Raw genomic sequence first — 21,194 nt, forward strand, 5'->3', positions numbered from 1 at the left:
GCTCAGTGCTCCCTGCGGCCGCCGGCAGGGGGCGCGCTCGGCCGCGGCGGGGCCCCGAGCCCCTTCCCGCGCTGAGTCTCGCGAGAGCCGCGCGCTTCTCTCGAACATGGCGGCGGCAGCGGCGGCGGAGGGCGCCGAGCCCCCCCCGGAGCCGCCCCCGGCCCCGGAGCCCCCGGCCCCGCCAGAGCCGCCCGCCACCGACGCCGAGACCGGGTATGTCCCTCCCTGGGCGGGCCCGCGGCAGCCCCGCACTCCCCGGACCGTCGGGGCTCCGCGGGACCCGGCCCCGTTACCATGGGAACGGGGATGGGGGTCCCGGGCGAGGAGCCGAGCGCGGAACACCCGGTGCCCGCTACGAGCGGGTCCCGGCCGGGCCCCCGGGGTCTCCCCGTGGTGCGGGCCCCGCTCTGATCTGTGTGCCCTGGCAGGGGGGACGCGGCCATGGTCGATGTCAGCGCGGCCCTGGAGACCGAGTCGGCCAACGGGAAGGAGCCGCTGGTAAGTGCCGCGGGCACGGAGAGCTTGGTTCGGCCCAAAGGGGGGCATCGCTTAGCGCCGGCCTCGGTCCCGTGAAGGATCCTTTTGGAAGCTAAGTCTTCACCCGTGTGGCTCGTCCTGACGAGCTGAGTGTACAAAACAGCTCCAGCCTGGATTAGGGGAAAGGATTTATTCCCGCTAAAATCCCACCCCGGCAGATTCCTGCCCAAAGGCCCCCCTGTGCTGTCTCCCTGGGCACCGTTTGATTCCTGTCTCTGCTCCGGTTCCAGGATGCTGCCGGGGACGGCGCCGAAGCCATGGATGTGCAGGGGGGCTCGGGGGACGAGGAGAACGCGCGGCAGCTGGGCGAGATCGAGCTGCAGTGTGGCATCTGCACCAAGTGGTTCACGGCTGACACCTTCGGCATCGACACCACGTACGGCAGGGCCAGCACGGGGCTTGGGTAGCCACGGTGCAGTGCTTGGAGTCCGGGTTCCCAAGGACCCGTCCATGTCCTTGAACACTCGGGAGCTGGTGTGTTGTGTAAACAGAGCTTTGTCCGTGATAAAAACACCCCCGTGAAATTCCACTGAGCCTGTAAGATGTTTGTGGTTTTAGGGAGGGAAGGAATTATTGGAATAATTGATTTCTTAACCCAGTATATTAAAAAATAGGTAATTTTCTTTCGCTCCAGGAAAGACGTTGAGGGGCTGGAGCGTGTCCAGGGAAGGGAGCAGAGCTGGGGAAGGGGCTGGAGCTCCAGGAGGGGCTGAGGGAGCTGGAAAGGGGCTCAGCCTGGAGAAGAGGAGGCTCAGGGGAGACCTTGTAGCTCTGCACAACTCCTGGCAGGAGGGGACAGCTGGGGGGTCAGGCTCTGCTCCCAGGGAACAGGGACAGGACAAGGGGAGGTGTCCAGGGAGCTGCTGGACGTGGCACTGAGCACTCTGGGCTGGGGACAAGGGGTGGATCAGGCACAGCCTGGACTCGATGCTCTCAGAGGTCCTTTCCAACCGCAAAGATTCTGGGATTCTTTAACCTGATGCAAGAATTACACTGTCCCCAGCCCTAACAAAGCTGCTTTACCCTAGGTCGTGTCTGCCCTTCATGACCAACTACAGCTTCCACTGCAACGTGTGCCACCACAGCGGGAACACCTACTTCCTGAGGAAACAAGCGAGTGAGTTTGGGGAAAACCTTGGGAGGTGCTTTGTGTGGGATCATCCTGGAGGGTGGTTTAGTTTGAAGCCAGTAAGCGGGTTCTGATGAGACTTTTGGGAAATGACCCCAAGTCCCGTATTTACAGCCATATATGGCTTCTTCTAAAAATGTTTTGCTACTAATTTATGAAGGAGGTGTAACTGGTCCAGCGAGGGCTGGGTCAGGACAGGGTCTGGGAGCGTTGGCAGTTTCCCGGGGTGGTCGCCGTGTGCACGGGTGTCTGATCTCCCCACCAAGTGCAGCTGTAGCCCTGGGGTGTTTTGTTCCTCAGATCTCAAGGAAATGTGCCTTAGTGCTCTGGCCAACCTGACGTGGCAGTCAAGGACGCAGGACGAGCACCCCAAAACGATGTTCTCCAAGGACAAGGTTGGGCTGTGGGGCCCGGCCGCGGGCTGGCGTCAGTGTTGGTGTCAGCGAGGAGGAGCTCACACAGATGTTTTCTGTTCCTACAGGATATTATCCCTTTCATTGATAAATACTGGGAGTGTATGACAACACGGCAGAGGCCTGGGAAAATGACTTGGCCCAATAATATCGTCAAAACCATGGTAAGAATTGGGGGTAAACCTGTGGAAGGATCCCCACAAATTTTGGGTTGGCATCTGTGTGTGCTGAGGGCTGGGCTTGGAGCTACAGGGCAGCTGATCTAGTAACACATATTAATAGGAACTGCTGGGATTTAAACGCTTGTTAATGAATTTGTTACGATCTTACCATGTGTAACCAAAACTCCTCTGTTTTAGTGTAAAGAAAGAGACGTGTTCTTGGTGAAGGAGCATCCAGACCCAGGCAGTAAAGACCCAGAGGAAGATTACCCCAAATTTGGGCTTCTAGACCAGGTATGTGATGGGAGACAGGAGGAGGGTGGGGAGCTGAGAGGGGAGCGGGGGTCCCTCTGGAACCTTCCTGCTCGGGCAGGGAAGGGGCAGATCTGTGCTGTGAGCCTGTGTTGTGCCAGCAGTGCCCTGCTCAGGCTCAGTGTTCCCAGCAGATTATTTCATCTCTCGCAGGATCTTGCCAATATTGGTCCAGCCTACGACAACCAGAAACAGAACAACGCCGTGTCCACGAGCGGGAGCTTAAACGGCAAGTTCTTTACTCGGGAGGGGTTTGGGTATTTGGGACTAAGCTGCATTTCCCACTCTGGGCATCTGTGCAGTTAAACTGTCCTGTGAGCTGAGCTTACGCTCAGAACAGTCTCACTGTGGCTTTCTACAGAAAGATCAACTTTGTGTCTTGGGAGTGTTCAGCCCTTTCTTTACTGTCACCAGATAAATCAAGATGCTCCCTGAGAGCTGAGCTTGTCACTTTGCCCCTAGAATGGTTTTAAGTTGTCTCCTCGGGTTATTCAGATTTCCTGTTTCCCATCCTGCTGAGGGTGGCCTCGCTGCAGTAAAGGAACTGTTAATTGGTGTATGTATTAAAAGTCTTTATTAAACACATCCCGGTAGTGCAGACAGGAGGTATTTGGGTGTTTTTAAAGCAGGTTATAGATATCTCAGGTTATAGATATCTCATCATCTTTCCATGTCACACACTGGGTGTTTTTTATTTAGTTTCTGGGAGACTGACAAACATGTGGTGCCACTTCTGTTCTTGCAGGTGGAGCCTCTCTGGGAGGTGAATATTTACCTTTCAGCTTCTAAAACTTAAGTATTGCTGTTTGCAAAGCTTTTTTTGCTCGATTCTCTTAGAAGCCAAAGTCAATCAAAAATGAAAGTGTGCCCTGATGTGATTGCAGTTGGACTTCAATACAAACCAGCAATTCCAATCTTAGTAGTTAGAAGCTTTTAATTGCCATATTCTGCCCTGCTTGACTGGTTTAAAGCTTTTGTTCATTTATTTTACATTTATGTTTATTTTTATTCTGTATCAATTGGTTTGGGCAAGTATTTGTTGACAAACTGGAGAGCCTGAATGTTTGCACTGAAATCAGCGAGTGCAGCTGGATCAGGTCACGTTTGTGCAGAATATGGCATTCCCTGGATGGTTTGGATCCCTTACACTGTAAGGGAATGCTGGTAATGGAAGAGCTGACTGGATTTTTAGTTACCACACGAACGTGGCTCTGGAGGTGTTTATCTGCAGTACATGAAATATCCATAGTTTTCCTTAGAAATCAGCAGTGATATTTTTTGAAATAGCAGGATGATAAATGCATGTATGATTTAACTTATTAAAACATGCTGATAATAGTTTGATTAAATTTGACGTGTAGCTTTTCCTAACCTACAGTTTTATAACTGAGTGCTGGGTTCCAACTGATTTTCTGCTCAGTCATGGAACTGATTTCAGTCGTACTGAAGACAAACACCTCTTGCTTTTCATTTTTCCTCAACTTAGGTGTATTTTATTTTGTAGATGGAAATGGAGCGTTGAGTGCTTGTTGCTGGCTGGTGTCAGTGTTCCTCCAGCACAGGGTCACTGGCTTGGTGGCTGTGCTGTGGGGTGGGTTTCTGCTGCTTCTGCAGAAAAAGATCTGGGCTGTGACTGGAATCTCCATGAATGATAATCATATGATATGATATGATAATGATAAGTGATAATCATAGTGATAACGTCCCTGAAGTGGATCCCAGTGCTGCCGCCTGTAAATCTTCTGATGACAGAAAAGGTTCTTAATTCTCTCCTGAAAAGCTCAGATTGAGCTTGTTCTGCTGCTCAATCTCCTTTAGCTTCTGCTCCAAATTCAGACACCTCCAAAGCCGACCCGAAGCCACACAAAAGTTGTGGATTTTGCTGCGCTGGTTGGCAGCGAGGTCTGGTTCACATTCAGGCACCTGAGCCCAGGGCTGCGGCTTGGCCGCTCCGCGCTGTCTCCTGGAGGCTCCGTGCGCGCGGGCGGCAGCGGCTGCTGAGCCTGCCCGCTCTGTGTGTGCAGGGGGAATGGCTGCCGGCAGCAGCGGCAAGGGCCGCGGAGCCAAGCGCAAGCAGCAGGACGGGGGCACCACGGGCACAGCCAAGAAAACACGGAGGTGAGAGCACGGGTGCTGTGAGGACGGGCACGGGGACGGGCACACATGGGCGCAGGGATGGCTGTGGGGACGGGTACCAGTCAGGGACAGTGGCACTGGTGATGGCCTGAGCTGCCTCCCAGCTGTCTCTGCCCTGGGTGGGTGTCTGGGGGTCACTCCAGAGCCCTGTGATGTCACCGATGACATCACGGATTTCTGATGAGTCAGGGGCTGTAAATGATCTATAAACGATTAGCAGCGCTCGTTTCACACGGACACGAGTGTGCGGCCCCTGAGCACAGGGAGAGCTCTGCAGGGGTGTCCTGGGGTGAGAGGTGCCAGCACCTGGTGATGCCAGCGGGGTTTCTGTGTTTCAGTGACCCGCTGTTTTCGGCTCAGCGCCTGCCCCCACACGGGTACCCTCTGGAGCACCCCTTCAACAAGGACGGGTACCGCTACATCCTGGCCGAGCCCGACCCCCACGCGCCCGACCCAGAAAAGCTGGAGCTGGACTGTTGGGCAGGAAAACCAATTCCTGGGGATCTGTACAGAGCCTGCCTGTATGAACGAGTCCTCCTGGCGCTGCATGACCGAGGTACGGAGCCCATCCATCGTCCATCTGCGGTTTCCTTGCAGAGGCACCTCGGTAACCTCGGTTACCACTCAGGTGTTTCACGCTGCTCTCAGAGGTGCAGAGGTTAAATCCACCTCTGCGCTCACTTGCCTGGAGACATCACCAGGTTAAAGCGCACAAGTAAATGCTCCTGTGCTCCCCTGCAGCGCCGCAGCTGAAGATCTCTGACGACAGGCTGACCGTCGTTGGCGAGAAGGGCTATTCCATGGTGCGGGCCTCGCACGGCGTGCGCAAGGGAGCCTGGTACTTCGAGATCTCCATGGATGAGATGCCTCCGGACACAGCTGCCAGATTAGGCTGGTCACAGCCCTTGGGTAAATCGTTTTACAGAACATTTCTTAGCAGGTGCTCCTGCTCCCCTCCCGGTGTTCACCGTGGAGCGTTTATTTCCGCAGGGAACCTGCAGGCCCCTCTGGGATACGACAAGTTCAGCTACTCCTGGCGCAGCAAAAAGGGAACCAAGTTTCACCAGTCCATAGGCAAACACTATTCCTCTGGCTACGGGCAGGGCGATGTCCTGGGGTTTTACATCAGCCTTCCAGAGGATACTGAGACAGCCAAATCCCTGCCTGACACCTACAAAGACAAGGTGAGGTGCAAGTTCACTGTTGGACTAAGCATTGGCAGGTGGAAAACGGGAAAACGAGTTGCTGTGGCCTCACTCGTGCCCCTTTCCGTGCATCCTTCCCATCCTGCCTCTGGGTACCTCCGTGGTTCGTGGGGGAGAGGCCCAAAGTGTTGATCTCAAGAAAGCAAAACTCTCCTGGATGGGATTGCACACATCTCCTTTCACCTTCCCCTCCTGGCTGTCAAATCCCTGAGCTGTGGGAATCACTCCTCGCAGGTACTCTGGCACCAGGCACGCCTGGCCCTGAGCAGGGCAGGTGACAGGTAACAGGTTTTTGGGCTATTTCCTGATGTTGTTTGCTGCTGTTTCAGGCTTTGATCAAATTCAAAAGCTACTTGTACTTTGAAGAGAAGGATTTTGTGGACAAAGCAGAGAAGAGCCTAAAGCAAGCCCCTGGAAGCCAGGTGAGTTGTTGCTGTCACTTCAGCACGTGCCTGGCCGGAGTGAAAGGGAGCAGGGATTCATCTTGTCAGGGTTGCTGTGTCCTGACAGCCACCATCAGAGAGAAACCCCTTCATTTTTCAGATCATATTCTTCAAGAATGGTGTCAGCCAGGGAGTTGCCTTTAAGGACATCTTTGAGGGGGTTTATTTTCCTGCTATTTCTCTGTACAAAGGCTGCACGGTAAGTGAAAGGGAATTCCTAAATCCATCCGTTTCAGTAATGCACAGAGTGTGGGCACTCTGGGAGTGTGCCAAATGAAAAAGGGAAGATGGGAATCATTTTAGTGACTCTGAACAATCTTGCTGTTCCCGTGTGTAACGAGATTATCAAACTGCTGAAGTAACATCAACAGTGTTTGTTCCTGTGGGTTTGACAGGGTGTGGGGAGGCTCAGGAGTAGGAAGGGACGAGGAAATTTCCCTGGACTTTTAGATTGAATGAAAATGTGTGTTCCACAGGTGTCTATAAACTTTGGGCCATATTTCAAGTATCCACCAAGAGACATCACTTACCATCCTGTAAGTAAAACTGAAGCGTCACCCCCCATCTGAGACCCTCGTTGTTTAAATCAAAGGTGTTTTGGTGTCATTTAGACCACACCTGTGCCTGGGTAGTCCACCCAAAAGGATTGTGTTTAAAAATACGGAAGGACAGATATCCAAATAAATCATTAATTTTAATTAAATAATAGGCACTGTTACCTTGTTCCGCTAGACAGATTATTGCCCGTGTTGGCCTCATTTGTCAGCAGGGGGGCTGAATTGCTGTTCAAGGAAACCCTTGGGATTTCCCCTGCCTGTTGTGAGGGGGGGGAACAGCCCTGGAGGGTGCGGTCGCTCCTTGCCCAGGAGCAGAGCTAACCGCGCTTCCCTCTGCAGATGAGCGACATGGGCTGGGGGGCCGTGGTGGAGCACACGCTGGCTGACGTCCTGTACCACGTGGAGACGGAGGTGGATGGCAGGAGGAGCCCGCCCTGGGAGCCGTAGCCCCCGGCCCCGCGGGGCTGCAGCAGAGCAGCGCCCGCCTGCGCCTCGGCCGTCAGCCACGGGCACGGGCCGGGTGCAGCCGTGGCTGGCAGGCGTGGTGCGTGCTCACACCTCCCCACTGCCCCTGCCAGGCGCTCCTGGGGTGCTCTGCGCTACTTGGGGCCTCTCTGGGAGCCGCCGGTACCACTGGAGCGTCACTCTCTGGAGAAGGGGGCGTTGAAGAACCTTCTCCTGGGCTGTGACAGCTCAGGGTGCAGCTGGAGCTGCCTGGGGTGGGTGCAGTGACCCCCGGGCTCCGCTGGGTTTGGCTGGTGGTCACAGCCAGGACGGCTCTCTCGGAACGACACGGCTGCATGTCAACTGAAATTTGGGCTTCTGTCCAAACTGTATTTTTTTTTTTTCCCCCCCAAGGACTGGAAACCAGTTTAAAAATAAAGGCTTTAACTCTTCTTTTTATTCTTGTTTTTGTCTTGTAAATTGTTACAAGTGACATTTAAACTCAAGGTAGCTACACTCAGAGATCTCCTGAGCACAGGAGGTACATGGGGCCTCCTGCCAGTGATCACCACTGCAGAGCTTTGGGTGAATAAATAATATGACACTTCTTATGCGTTGGTACAGGAAAAAATAAATTAGAGCTGCTTCGAGGGGGAGAGGAAACAAAATTGTTAAGTAAGTGCTGTGTTTGAGTTTTGGGAGAGTAAAAGGTGAGGTTCAGTCAGGCCTGTGTTTGCCTCACTGAGACTGTACCTTCCCAGTCAGCTGTCTCCCTAATAACCAATTAGCCCAGACCTTTAACTGTAGGCAGCACTAATTAAAGTTTATTTATTCATTGAGAGTAATTAGAGAGGGTGGAGTTGGCTGACTGGGCCAGCGCCTGCTCAGTTGAGCAACTGCAGGAATTAAATTTTTGGTCCTGCACTTCCACAATGAGCTTCAATAAATAAACCTTTATATTTACTGATTGTAACCGTGTATTAATTAGTGGAGCCTGCTATTAAAGGCTGATTGATGTGACAGGATGCCACCCTCTGCCCTGAAGGAAGCCTGCAGGGGCATCAGCAGGTCGTGGCCAGGTCACGGCCCCGGCCGGGCCAGGCGCTGCCGGAGGTGTTTGGCGAAGTCCACCTGTGTCTGAGACAGGAGCTGGTTGATGATGGTCTTGGGCAGCCACCCCTGGGGAGGAGCAGACACGGCCTGTGAGCAGAAACTGCCTCCCCCGGAGCCCCTGGCTGCCCCCCGCCGCCCCCAGCCCCGGGTACCTTGAGGTCGATGCTGAGCAGCCAGGTGAGCCTGGTCTGGGAGGGGCTGCCGGGCAGCGGGCGCAGGACCATGCAGGTGGGACCGTTCTCAGCCCTGGTGAGGGGACAGGCCCAGGTCAGACCCAAACCCGGACTTTTCAGCCTCAAAAATGCACTTTGGGGTTTGGGGTTCCCGCAGCAGCTCCCGCTGCCCACAGGAAAACGCTCCTGGCCTGTGGGAATCTCCCTCCCTGCACACGGGGCTGGGCAGGCGGTACCTTACGAAGCCCTCCTGCTCAGGCATGGCCCCGTAGGTCGTGGACATCCCGGCCAGGACACAGGTGGAGCCGCGTCTCTTGGAGCACCGCACGCTCACGAAGTCCCGCGGCCCAACGATGTTCCCGGGGGTCGCGGCCGCCTTCTCATGGGTGATCACCGTGTCCTTCCCAATCTTCTCCAGAATCTGCAGTTTGGAATGAAAACTTTGATTGGAAGCATTCAGCGCTAGCACAGCTAAAAGCTGCCTTTGGTTCCCAGGTGTTCAGTACAGGGTCTGACAAAGACTTGGTGTTTACAGTGACAGTAATTCCAAACACTTGCTCGTCCCCAGGTGCCAAACACCCCCAGGTGTTTTCAATTCCTGAGTGAAAAGCTATTCCCTAACTGCTCCTCTCATTCCTTGTGCCTTGGGGCTATTTCTTCCCCAGATGAGCCCAGTTCCCAGCAGAACTGGCTGCTCCTTGCAGAAAAGGCCTTTCCTGCAGAATGAGTCACACAGAAGCTGCTCCAGCCTCGCCTCTGCTGCAGCAGCAGCACAGACACTGCAAAAACTCCTCTACATCTGCAGCAGGAAATGGACAGAGCGCAGGCTGGCTGTGACAGGTCTGACACGTGTTTCCTACCCTGACTTCTTCGACGTTGGGGTTCCAGTCTCCCATCTGCTCCATGTTGTCCACCAGCTCCCCGTACACCGTGTCCAGGGGCTGGTCCACCACCACCTCCAGCCGGAACACCTTCCCCACGTCCGGCAGCACCTTGCTCAGCACTTTATCTCCGTTACCCTGGGGAGGGGATGGCAGAGTTACACCAGAGCTGCTCACAGCTGCAAGCTCAGTGCAGCACCACAGGGCAGAGCACCCACCGCCACCGTCTCTGTCTTCCAGTCGTCCTGGTCCTCGAGGATTCTGAGGGATTTCTGCAGGGCTTCCTCTCCTTGCTTGATGTAAGACATTTGCATCTCACTGAAGGGTTTCTCCTCCAGCCTTGAGCCTGCCAGCACCAGACAAAGGCAGGGTTGAGTGCAAGAACAGCGTAACATGCCAGAGGAGCGTTATCTACACCACATCCCCTTCTCTGTGCCCGGGGGACGGGGATTGAACCCCGTTCCCACTCTGCCTTTGGCTCAGCAGAAGCACAGCCCACCCTCAAGCAGGTTTTTCCCCAGGCAGTGACTGTCCCCTCACAGCAGGAAGGAACAGACCCCTCGGGTGTCACTTACTGAGCAGGGAGCTTCTCCTGCGCACCTGGTGGATCCAGGCGCTGGGTCCCGGGCTGCGGCTGGCGAGCCTGCTCAGCTCCTGGCTGATGGCCACGGCAGCTTGTCTCCTCAGACCTGGGGGAGAGAGCGTGTCACCCGCTGGCACCACTCTGCCCGGCCTCGCCCGGGGCTTTTCCCCAGTTGAAACGCAGCACGGAAAAGTCCCTGCTCGTCACCATCTCTGCAGGCACAGGGAGCAGCTGGCTGCCATCGAACTGCCCTGGCACAGGCTGTCCTGTGCAACCCTGAGCTTGGCTCCAGCAGCACTAAAAACACTGAGGAGCATCGTGCAGGAAGGAGCACAGAGGTACAAAACCCTCACAGCCAGAGGGAGCGTGACCCAGGGCTGGTCACAGGGACATGAGACAGCCCCTGAGGCCCCAGTGACAGCTCTGGCAGCAAGAAGGGTTTCAGGGACAGTAAATCACAGAACCCAACATGATACAGAGTGGGGAGAACATCCCTGAAGCCCCAGCCACCGCTCTTTCAGAAAGAAAGAGTCCTTTCTGGAGCCTGTCACTCAACAGGAGCTTCTCTAATAAACTTTTATCTGCCTGTGACAGCAGGGAGAGAATCCCAAGCCCCTGGTTCATCCCATCCCATCCCAGGCAGCTGGACAGGGGCTGCCCCGGCCCGAGGCCGGACTCACCGGTCATGTTGCGCAGGTGGCGGTAGGAGATGGCGGCGCAGAGCTTGGACGTGGCTGGAAGCATCTCCCTGCAGGGTCGGAGCCGTGGGCTGGGCGGTGGCTGCGGTGGTGGCTGCGGTGGTGGCTGCGGTGGCGGTCACGGTGTCCGTCTGTCTGCACCGAGCGCTGCTCTGCCCCGGCCCCGCTGTGCACGGCCTTAAGTACATGGGGCTGAAGGATTCTGCCCCGTCAGCCGGGAGATAAGAGCGTCACTCCGGGCTGGGCCCCGCGGGCCAAGGCCAGCCCGGCTCCCCACGCATCTGCCGGGGCCGCGGGTCAGCGCCGCGCGCACGGGGCCGGGAGCATGCGGGACAGGACAGCGACAGTGACAGCCACAGTGACAGCCACAGTGACAGCCACAGTGACAGCCACAGTGAGAGCCAGTGACAGCGACAGCCACAGTGACAGCCACAGTGACAGCCAGTGACAGCCAGTGACAGCCACAGTGACAGCCACAGTGACAGTGACAGCCACAGTGACAGCCACAATGACAGCCAGTGACAGCCACAGTAACAGTATCAGCCACAGTGACAGTAACAGCCACAGTGACAGTGACAGCCAGTGACAGCCACAGTGACAGTGACAGCCACAGTGACAGCCACAGTGACAGTGACAGCCAGTGACAGCCACAGTGACAGTGACAGCCACAGTGACAGCCAAAGTGACAGTGACAGCCACAGCCACCACCACAGTGACAGTGACAACAAGTGACAGTGACAGCCACAGTGACAGCCACAGTGACAGTGACAGCCACAGTGACAGCCACAGTGACAGTGACAGCCACAGCGACAGCCCCAGCCAGCAGAGGGACGCTGAGCCCCTGTTCTCCTCCCGGGGGCAGTGGGACGCTGAGCCCCTGCCCGGCCATCCCTTGGGGATGGACAGAGCGCTCAGCACACGGAGCTGGGCTCCACACCTGGGTCATCAGCTGGGACAAGCAGCAGATCATCACACAACCACACAATCCCCAAGGCTGGAAAAGACCCCAGAGGTCATCGCGTCCAGCCTTTGATGGGTAACAATGGATAATGAGGGGTAACGAAGGACAACACCATCTGACAGCACAACCATCACGAGCCGGGCTGAGCCTCTGCAAACCCTGTGCACAGGAACCAGGACAGCCCACAGAACGCTGGATGTTAAATACACTGAGCTGCTGAGCCTGGGACTGGAAGTGAGGGGCAGCCCCGGGCAGCCCCCATTGCCCAGGCCCTGTTATCTGCCCCAGCAATGGGACACGGCGGAGCAGCGATAACGCTCAAGGCTGAAATGACATTTCTGGGATGAATTACGGCCTGGAGAGCAGCGCTCCCAGCAACCTGTGAATTACAGCTGCTTCCTTTGACGTCAGCCCCTGCACCCTCCTGCAGGGAGCCTGACCTTCCTCCCCCATTTCAACAGCCCGGCCCAGGGGGAGTTCACCCCTCACTGCGCCAACAGCCCGGCCCCAGGGGCGCTTTGCCTCCCCCGCCTGTCCCCAGCTCTCCCGAGATGATTTGAGCCTCACCTGCCATCCAGAATGGTCCTGCTGCTCCCCGGGGTGCTCCTCTCCATTGCCAGGGTGTGCCAGAAAACACCTCGTGCCCAGGACAGCGCTGTGGGGTTAGAGGGACCAGGAGGGAGCCAGAACCTGCACTGTCCCTTTCCACACTCACAAGTGCAATTCCTGGGCCATTCCACAGCTCTCCCCATCTCTGGGCTTCACCCACCTGCTGCCACCTCCCTGCACACACCAAGCGAACCCCAGGAGGGTTTGGAAGCCCTGAGCTCCGGAGCACTGACAGGTCTGGGTGCTCGGGGACACCAGAGACACCCCAGGACCGTGCACAGCCCCGGGCCCGGGGAGCCCCTGGCTGCGAACGATCCAGACTGTTATCCCAGAGGGAGCAGCCGCTCCCAGCACAAGGCCTCGGCACAAGGACACGCAGTTGTTTGTGACAAGAACCAAAACACCCCGCGCAGAGCCGCCCCTCTGGCTCGGGGCTGGAGGGGCTCGGCCCCATCTGTGCCCTCAGGAGGGGACACAGGCACAGCCACGCTGTGCCACTGCACACGGGGAACGGCTGCGGGTGACCAGCCCCCAGAGCAGGACAGAGACCCCAGCAAGGCACCCAGAACCCTCAGGGGATCTGGTTAACTGGGACACCCCAGCCCTCACAAAGCTCCATTTGCATTCACTTACCAGGGCTCGAAGGACAAACGCTCACAAATGTACAAAACCAAAATGATGCCAACCACAGGCACTGGAGATTCACCAGGCCCCGAAGGCTGAGGGACCCAAGAACCCTGAGGCTGCCCCAAGCCCCCCACCGTGTCCAGCCGAGCCCCCTTGGAGAACATTCCCCTCTCCCAGCCCGTTTCCCGTGGCAGTGGCGGCTCTGTCGGGGTGACCCTGCCCCTGCTGCTGCAGGGGCTCCCCCGTCCCAAGGCTGCCCCTGGTGCCATTTGGAGAGCGCAGACAAAGCACAGCCCCAGTGCCCACGGAGGTCACAGCCCACGCCGTGATAAGATAATGGGCTCGAGAGCACCAAGAACAGGTCCATGTTTTGACCCCCACCAGCTCCTTGCACCCCCAAAGCCTGGGGGACTGGGACCCCACCACAGCAGCCCTTGCCTCCCCCAGCCACCACAGGCATTCCTGCCCTGATCCCCCCTCACCCCAAAACACCCCCAAGGAGCCGTCCCCTCCTGCCAGAGATTTTCCAGCCACAGGAGCCAGCTCCATCAATGCTTTTTATTAAATTCTGCTAGAACAAGAAATAGCATTTCCTCGTTTAAACCTTCGCTACTCCCAAACCCACAACATCCACCCAAGCCCAATGGGGCAGAGACATTTCCCCCCAAAGCGAGCGGTCCCTGGGCCAGCGAGAGGGGGCCAGCGCTGGCCACAACAGCTCTCAGCCCTCCAGGACTGCTGTGCTCAGCCCCAGCAAGCAGAGCTGGGCTTCTCCTCTGTCCCCCCAGCATTGACTCTTCAGCCAAAGAACTCCCACTGGAGCAGCCTGGGGCTGCACAGGGACGCCCCTGCCCCGTTTGCAGCAGGCCCGAGGCCAAGGACACTCCAACCTGACACAGCTGCACCAGCTCCCTGAGCACTGAGGGGAGCAGGGGCTGGAGGTCAAGGCTCTGCCCTGCCCCAGGTGCAGCAGCTCCTCATCAGCAGGTAATCAGTGGGTTCAGCTGGTAATTAGTGGGTTCAGCTGCAGGGCAGTGGCCCAGCCGGGCTGGGGGCACGGCAGTCTTTGTTGGGGTACCCGGTTCTGCTCCCATCCCAGAGCAGGATCTTGGCACGGGCTCCAGCGTTCCCCTGGAGTGAGGCCAGCCCATGGCTGGACCAGGGGTCCCAGCTGTCCCCATGGAGGGGACAAGAGCTGGCCTGAGGGGTGCTCATCCTGAGAGAGGGGGAGCTGCCAGGACCAGAACACCGGAAAACCATCGATGTCAGGATCAAGGATTTATTTACATGTCAAGGAAAACTCTCACCCAGAGTCATGTGAGGAGGAAAAAGCAAACAAACGCAAGGAGCAGTGATTTGCCTCCCAAACACAAATGCTTGCGCTCCCAGTGCGCTGGGCCCTCCTCGTCTCCTTCTCCAGAAGGAGACTAAAGGCATGATTCGTGTACAGTTACCAGCACCACAAAAACAATCCGAGAATACAGCCCGCCTTTCCCAGGAGCTGTGTCGCTGCCCAGGCGGGAGCAGCCCTGGCTCCTGGCAGGAAGGGGCTCAGTACTCATCCAGCGTGTCGGCCCGCGGGACAGAGAGGCCGCGCTCCTTCAGCGCCTGCACCTTCAGCTTCTCTGACTCCTGCTTGGCCTGCTGCTCCACCCGCTGCTCCTCCAGGATCTCCTCGATGGACACCTGCTGCAGAGGCGTGTCGCTCTCCTTCTCCAGGTCCTGCAGGAGAAATGAGCTCCTCAGCCCTGCAGGGCACCCGCACGCGCCTTCCCCAGGTGTGGCGGTGACAGACAGAGGTGCTGGGAGCACTCTGAGGGGTGGGGACGTGGGCAGGGATCCCCAGCACAGCCCTGGGAAGGGGCTCCTGGGGACCCCAAAGCCAACAGCGCTCAGCTCCACCTGAGCCCACCCCAGGGTGTCCCTGGTGCAGAGCCAGCAGGGATGTAAAGGCAGCCAGCAATGACAGCCCCCAGCAATGAACGCCACACAAGCTGGAGCTTCCCCACAGCTCCCTCTGCATCGTTCTTCATCCGTCCTGTCATCCCAGAGGGGCCCTGGAAAGGAGGCTCCCCTGCCCTGCAGGTGTTTCTGTGATGGCTCAGCCTGGACTGGCCCTGGAGGCGGCTCCAATTCCAGCCCAACAGAACAGCACCCACATTTCACAGCAGACCGACAGACAGACCTCACACTCCCCAGCTCAGGCCCAGAGGGCAGCGGGAGCTGTGCACTTACAATTTCCCCCAGCAGCACCACATTCTCGCCCCTCACCACGAAGATGCCCCGAGGGATGTCCCCGTACTTCTTGCCCACGTGGATGCGCTCCACAGTCTGGTGCAACACCAAGTTCGCTGCAGCGACGAGAGAGACACAAAACCACGGACGGCGCACCGTGAGCTCGGCTGAGCAGCGTTCCCCTGCCAGCGGCACAGCCCAGCCCAGCGCTGGTTCTCCCCGACACCCGGCGGGGGCTCGGAGCCGCTCACTGGAGCCCCCGACACCTCCCGGCCCCGCTGAGCCCACCCGAGCCCCCCCGTGCCGAGGGGAGCCCGGACGATGACGGCGATGCTGCTGCTGCAAGCTCGGGCAAGGACCGAGCGCTTGGGTAGGGATGAACATCCCCGGCTGCTTCTGCTCAGACAGCGATGCCAGCGCGACAGCGATGCCAGCGCGACAGCGCTGGCTGCAATCGCGGGAGGAGAAGCTCCCAGGAGCGGGAGAAACCTCCGCGAAGCACCAGGTCCAGGGGAACACCACGCAGAGGCGGACGTTTAACCCCAGTACAATCACACCCGAAAATCGCACACACTCCTCCTCCTCGCCCGCCCAGCCGCCCGCGCCCCCCGCAGCCCCGGCCGTACCGAACTGGTCGATGCTGCGCAGGTACCCGATGAGCGTCCGCCCGTCCCGGAGCAGCACCAGGTGCTTCTCTGCGGGAAAGGAGAGCGGAGGTGGGCCACGGCCCCCGGGACCCCCGCCCGGGACAGCGCCGCGCGGGGCCGGAGCCCACGGGGGGCGGCTCGCTGCGGGCAGAGGGGTCCGGGCACCGCGGGGCAGGACCCGGGGGAGCGGGAGTCCGGACGCCAGGGCGGGGCGGCACCGCCGGGGCACGGAGGGGACGGGCCGGGCCCGGAGCGGCGGGGCCGCGGCCGCACTCACTGTCGATGTCCTGGATCAGGCTGGCCGTGCCGGGCATGTAGTTCATGGTGGCGCCGCGCCCGCAGCGGAAGCGCCGCCATGCGCCGGAGCCGCCGCCGCCGCCCCGGAACCGCCCGCGCCGGGCGGGGCGCGCGCGCCGCTGCCCTTCTGGGCCGCCCCGGCCGTGCGCGCGGGGCCGCCGCCGATTGGCCGGCGCGGGCGGGGAGCGGCCGCCGATTGGTCCGCGGGGCGCGCGGGGGCGCGGCCTCGGCGCCGGCCATGGAGCCCCGCGCGGCCGGGCTGGGCCCGCCGCGCGACACCGCGCAGGTAACGGGGACACGGGAACGAACGGGACACGGGAACGAACGGGACAGGGACACGGCCCGGGGTACGGGAACGGCCCGGGACACGGACACGGCCCGGGGTACGGGAACGGCCCGGGGTACGGGCACTGCCCGGGGTACGGGAACGGCCCGGGACAGGGACACGGCCCAGGGTACGGAAACGGCCCGGGACAGGGACACGGCCCGGGGTACGGGAATGGCCCGGAACACGGACACGGCCCGGCGGGGCGGGCGGGCGGCGCTCAGCCCGGCCCTGCCCCGGTAACGGGCGCACAGGGCGGTCCCAGGGCACGGGCAGCGCCCGCAGCTCGAGCCCTGCCCGGAGCTTCCCCCGCCCCGCCGGCTTCTCGCGGACCGCTCCGGGCAGGAGGGGGCGCGGGCAGGCGCTGCCTGCGGAGCCGCTTCACGGGGACGTGTCTGGGGCACGTGCGAGGGGATCCCGGGAATGCGGGGATCCCGGGAATGCGGGGATGCCGGAGCAGTTTGCTGAGCGGCTGGGTCCCGGTCCCGCGGCTGGGCATTCCCGGATCCGGTCCTGGGGCTGGGCATTCCCGGACCCGTTATCTGTGGGGTTTATCGAGATGGGTTTCGGGCTGCTGTGCAAATCCCGAGTGACGGAAAGGCTTTGCCCCGCCAGGGCAGGCTCTGCTCTTCAGCCACGGCTGTGGTTTGGTTTATCCTCTGGGATATCAGGGCCGGTCCGGCTCTTCCACAAATCCCAGCACACAGGTTGTACAGCCTGCGCTCCGGGAAGCAGCTCAGAGCCAAACACTGCTTTGCCCGAAGGTACAGGGAGTCATTCCCTGAGCTCCTGAAATCCCATCCTTCAGTGTCCCCTCTGCAGTCAGGTGGAAACTCACCTTCCCTACACATCAGTTATGGGACGGATCCAGGTAAATCCTCGGACGTGCCCTGGATGTGCAGACTTTCCATACAGACCCACATGACCTGCAGCTCAAGGAGCTGAACACTGGCAGGCAGAGCTTGTCTGTGTGCATCCTGTCTGTGTGAGAATGAGCAGGGAAATGAACTTTCCTGGAGTGTTTTCCATCCTCTGGTCAGTGATGCAGTGAATCCTGGAGCTGCTCACTGTGAGGGGCTGCATGCCTCCCGCTGAGAACCTGGTTAAGCTCAGTGCTTGACCTGGTACATCCAGGTTAGACTGGATCCCTGCCTCAAACTGGGGCAGATCACCTTGAGGGCAAAGGAAGCCCCTGGTTAAATGCTGCAGGGAGGGGCTGCTCCTCGTTCCCGGAGCACCTCTGCCCGCATCCGCGTCCCATCGCCTTCCCGTGCTCTCCCTTGTCCCCAGGCGATGGATTCTCCCTACGCCAACGGAGCCTACAGCCCCCCGTACCCGCACTACGCCGGCCTGCCGCAGGCACGGGGCTTCTACTGCTCGGGGCCCCCGCGCAGCCCCTACCCCACGGAGCCCGCGGGCCTCTACCGGCCCCCATCGCCCGCGCCCGCCTGGAGCTACGTCCCCCCGGAGTGTCCCCCCGAGGGCTCCGCGCTCCGCCGGCAGCAGGTCCCCGGCTACTCCCCGCCACAGGTGAGGGACGCTCGGAGCCCGCGGTTCCTGGGATGGTGGGGCCTGGGGCTGTGGCGGGGGGGAGCGGCTCTGGTGGAGCTGGGGGTCCCCGTGGCTCTCGAGCATCTTGTCCTGCCTGGTTTTACTCTTACAAAAACTGGAGGTCACCCTGTTCTCTGGAGACCCCGAGTTTTTGGGCTGGGAAAGTGGGAATTGTGCAGCCAACCTGAGCTGCAGCCGCTTCACAGAATTCCAGAATCGCTGAGGTTGGAAAAGACCTCCAGGATCACCGAGTCCAAGCTGTGCCCGATCCCCACCTTGTCACCCAGCCCAGAGCACTGAGTGCCACATCCAGTCCTTCCCTGGACACCTTCACCACCTCCCTGGCCATTGTGTTCCAATGTTTTACAACCCTTTCCATGAAGAAATTCTCCCTGTTGTCCAACCTGAACCTCCCCTGGCACAGCTTGAGGCTGTTTCCCCGTGTTCCTGGGAGCGATGCCTGTCCCCCGTTGTAACGCCCGTCCCCGTCCTTGCAGACCCCGGGAATGCCGGTGCCGCAGTATCCGTACGGAGACAGCAGCGCGGGGCTCACGGGGCAGGGCCCGGTGCCGCAGCCCAGAGCCCTGGAGGACACGTGGGGCCCCCACTCTGTCTATGGGGTGCAGCCACGTTACGCCTGGCCCGCGGCCTCGGGGCACGGCAGCCTCTACATGTCGGATTCACACCCACCCTGGACGGGCAGCGGGGCTCCTTCCCACCCTCCCACCTGGGAGTCACAGGGACAGGTGAGGTCCTGTTTGCATACTGAACTCCTTGGCTGTGATTCCATAAAGTACTGGAAGGACAAGGTGTCCTGGGGTGGCTCTGACAGGCTTTCTCTGGGTTGGATCAGGAATTGAGTGACTCCACATTTTTGGTCCCCGGGCAGAGCAGCCCTGGTGGGGGGTTCAGGGGCTCAGACTCCTCCTCTGGACAGGTGCTCCTTGCTGAGGTGTTGCTTTCTAACAGGGGGACCAGAGCACAGGTCCCTGTCCCCATCATCCCCAGCCCTGTCCACGGTTTGGTGCAGGATGAGAGCAGAAACTCTCGGGTGAGGGCAAATGCACTTAGAGATGCTCTCTCCCTCTGACTGCAGGACCCTGTCTACGACAGACCTGAGCGAGGCCCCAGCCAGCACAGTTACTATTCTGATGTCAACCACCGGCACTCGGGGACAGTGAACGAGCACAGGACGGCCAAGGCGGCCCCGCCCCAGCCCCGGGTGCAGTTCAGTGCCCAGCCCCAGCTCTATGACCTCGCTCCACGGAAGCCCGGGGGCCGGGAGCTGGGCTTCAAACCTGCTGAGCAGCCTTCCATAAACCCTGCAGCCACGCAGCCGGAGATTCAGAGGATCCTCCACGTGATGGGGGAGGCTGAACAGCTGGAGGACGAGGTGGACGAATTTGTAGGGAAAAAGACAGATAAATCCTACCGGCTGCTGGAGGAGATGCTGACCAAGCTGCTGCTGGAGCTGGATTCCATTGAGACTGGGGGCCAGGACAGTGTCCGGCAGGCCAGGAAAGAGTCCGTCCACAGAATTCAGGCCATACTGGAAAAACTGGAAAGAAAGGGATTGTGAAAGCACATGAGCCACAACGTACAGCCTGCTGTTGAGGTTCCAAAGAGTTTCAGTTCTCTTAAATCTCAGCTCTTTCTGCTACGCAGTATTGACAATGGAATAGCAATAAGCCCTGAGTTAACAAATCAAATCAAACCCACCAAAAAGCCAGCCCAGGAGCCCAGCCCTGACAAAGAACTCAGCAAAGGACAAACTGAGAGAGGTTTGAAGCAGCAAGAGTATTTAATGAAGATGTTGAAGAGAACTGGGCCAAGGATGGAGCCCTGTGGGGTTGTGTACAGAGTTGCCCATACCAGGCCCAATCTCTGGGTGCCTCCTACAGCCAGAGCCAGTCTTTAAACACTCGTCAGATGTGCTGCAATGTGCAGCCACCAGCCAAGACTCTGGGCTTGTCCTCACTGCCTGTAATTTCAGCTTCAGCTCCCTTGCCATAAACCCCGTGTGTCCTCATAGGGCTTGTGTGGGTCTGGTGCACTCAAGGAGCAACACTGAAGTGCTGGAGGGAGGGACTGTGCTGGCACATTCACATCGTGCTGTTCCTCTTCTGTGGAGCAGAGCCAGCGTCGGGTGTCCCTGTGGGCACGGGGACAGACTGGAAATCCCAGTTCTGCCGCTGGGAAGGAGAAGCACAAGTCAAGGAGAGAACAGACGCAGGATGCTTGGAAGTGATGTCCAGGTCACTTGGGTCAAAATCCCCTGTTTAATGTCCCTGTCCATCCTGTGAGTTTTGTGTCCCACTGTGCAGCCCCACGGGGAGGGAACAGCTCGGCCTGTTCCAGCCTCCTGCACAGCAGCTCACTGCTATGCGTGACACTTAATAAACCCTGACAAGTTTTAAATGTTATTTTGTAATTGAGATGTCTCAAAGTCTGTTTTTCTCTAAAGAGAGGTGTGGGGAAGGTTTTGTAACTCAGACCGAAACTCACAGTGGTGAGTTCAGGGGTGAATGGAACATCTCTGAAGGCTGTTTTGGGTGCCAGGGTGCCCCATTGCCTCCCGGGCAGTGCAGATGCTCCAGGAGCCTCCAGCTGTGGCTCTAGGGCCAGTGGCTGAGTTGTGGAAGGGCTCTGGAAGGCATTTAGGATGCCCGAGGCTGGGAGTGCCCTGACCATGCACTCTGCTGACAGCCAGCAGATCCCACATTCCCAGACAGGGCGGCACAGGACTGACCTTTGGAGCTTGTTGGATGTGTCCATGATCACATGTGGTCATCCTGCACCACCAGCCGCGTCTGGGGTGAGCTGGACGTCCTGGGACAGGAAAAGGCTCAGCTGCTGCTTCATTTCGTGTCAGGCAAGGAGCAGCCAGGCCGAGCCATTCCAGCTTCCAGCCTGGCAGCCGACTCCTGGGGGTGGCTGGCTGTGCTGAGAGATCAAAGCGATTCACAGTACTCAGAGTGCCACCCCTCCCCGATCAGCTGAGCCCATCCAGGTTACACATTCCTGAAGGATATTTCTTGTTCCTGCCTCCGTGGCAGAGCGTTATGTAAATCCCTAGAGAGAAGCACGTGAGAGAACAAGCAGTGGGCCGCGGTGGCAGGTTCTCATGGCAGGCCGTGGGGATCCCAACAGCCCCGTG

General features: G+C 58.9%; 4 protein-coding genes across 8 annotated transcripts; 2 read left to right on the top strand and 2 right to left on the bottom strand.

The window, feature by feature from the left end:
* Positions 1-154: 154 nt before the first annotated feature.
* On the top strand, positions 155-7,796 carry ASH2L (ASH2 like, histone lysine methyltransferase complex subunit). Of its 2 annotated transcripts, XM_058423729.1 has the most exons (17): positions 155-213; positions 429-498; positions 768-913; positions 1,566-1,654; positions 1,967-2,061; positions 2,148-2,243; positions 2,439-2,534; positions 2,706-2,781; positions 3,298-3,315; positions 4,577-4,670; positions 5,027-5,244; positions 5,430-5,597; positions 5,679-5,872; positions 6,223-6,315; positions 6,437-6,535; positions 6,813-6,872; positions 7,233-7,796. In XM_058423729.1, the coding sequence occupies exons 2-17, from the start codon at positions 442-444 to the stop codon at positions 7,338-7,340; spliced, it is 1,707 nt and encodes a 568-aa protein (XP_058279712.1). In that variant the 5' UTR covers positions 155-213; positions 429-441; the 3' UTR covers positions 7,341-7,796. The 2 variants fall into 2 exon arrangements, with proteins under 2 accessions (XP_058279712.1, XP_039943765.1); XM_040087831.2 differs by lacking the exon at positions 3,298-3,315.
* Positions 7,773-10,952, bottom strand: STAR (steroidogenic acute regulatory protein). The gene is made up of 7 exons (XM_040087832.2): positions 10,768-10,952; positions 10,080-10,193; positions 9,723-9,850; positions 9,484-9,642; positions 8,860-9,044; positions 8,603-8,696; positions 7,773-8,516 (listed from the first exon to the last, which is right to left on the bottom strand). Exons 1-7 carry the CDS (start codon positions 10,829-10,831, stop codon positions 8,418-8,420), a joined length of 843 nt encoding a protein of 280 aa, XP_039943766.1. The 5' UTR covers positions 10,832-10,952; the 3' UTR covers positions 7,773-8,417.
* A 3,293-nt stretch (positions 10,953-14,245) lies between these two features.
* LSM1 (LSM1 homolog, mRNA degradation associated) lies at positions 14,246-16,251 on the bottom strand. Of its 2 annotated transcripts, none has more exons than XM_040087841.1 (4): positions 16,142-16,251; positions 15,844-15,912; positions 15,254-15,333; positions 14,246-14,704 (listed from the first exon to the last, which is right to left on the bottom strand). In XM_040087841.1, the coding sequence occupies exons 1-4, from the start codon at positions 16,185-16,187 to the stop codon at positions 14,534-14,536; spliced, it is 366 nt and encodes a 121-aa protein (XP_039943775.1). In that variant the 5' UTR covers positions 16,188-16,251; the 3' UTR covers positions 14,246-14,533. The 2 variants fall into 2 exon arrangements, with proteins under 2 accessions (XP_039943775.1, XP_039943774.1); XM_040087840.1 differs by having other exon boundaries at positions 15,218-15,333.
* Positions 16,252-16,391: 140 nt separating this feature from the next.
* On the top strand, positions 16,392-20,460 carry BAG4 (BAG cochaperone 4). Of its 3 annotated transcripts, none has more exons than XM_040087839.1 (4): positions 16,392-16,447; positions 17,777-18,016; positions 18,535-18,783; positions 19,134-20,460. In XM_040087839.1, the coding sequence occupies exons 1-4, from the start codon at positions 16,400-16,402 to the stop codon at positions 19,614-19,616; spliced, it is 1,020 nt and encodes a 339-aa protein (XP_039943773.1). In that variant the 5' UTR covers positions 16,392-16,399; the 3' UTR covers positions 19,617-20,460. The 3 variants fall into 3 exon arrangements, with proteins under 3 accessions (XP_039943773.1, XP_058279722.1, XP_058279721.1); XM_058423739.1 differs by having other exon boundaries at positions 16,445-16,508; XM_058423738.1 differs by lacking the exon at positions 16,392-16,447 and adding an exon at positions 16,460-16,544.
* Positions 20,461-21,194: the final 734 nt, after the last annotated feature.

This window comes from Hirundo rustica, chromosome 28, assembly GCF_015227805.2.
Source record: "Hirundo rustica isolate bHirRus1 chromosome 28, bHirRus1.pri.v3, whole genome shotgun sequence".
NCBI lineage: Eukaryota > Metazoa > Chordata > Aves > Passeriformes > Hirundinidae > Hirundo > Hirundo rustica.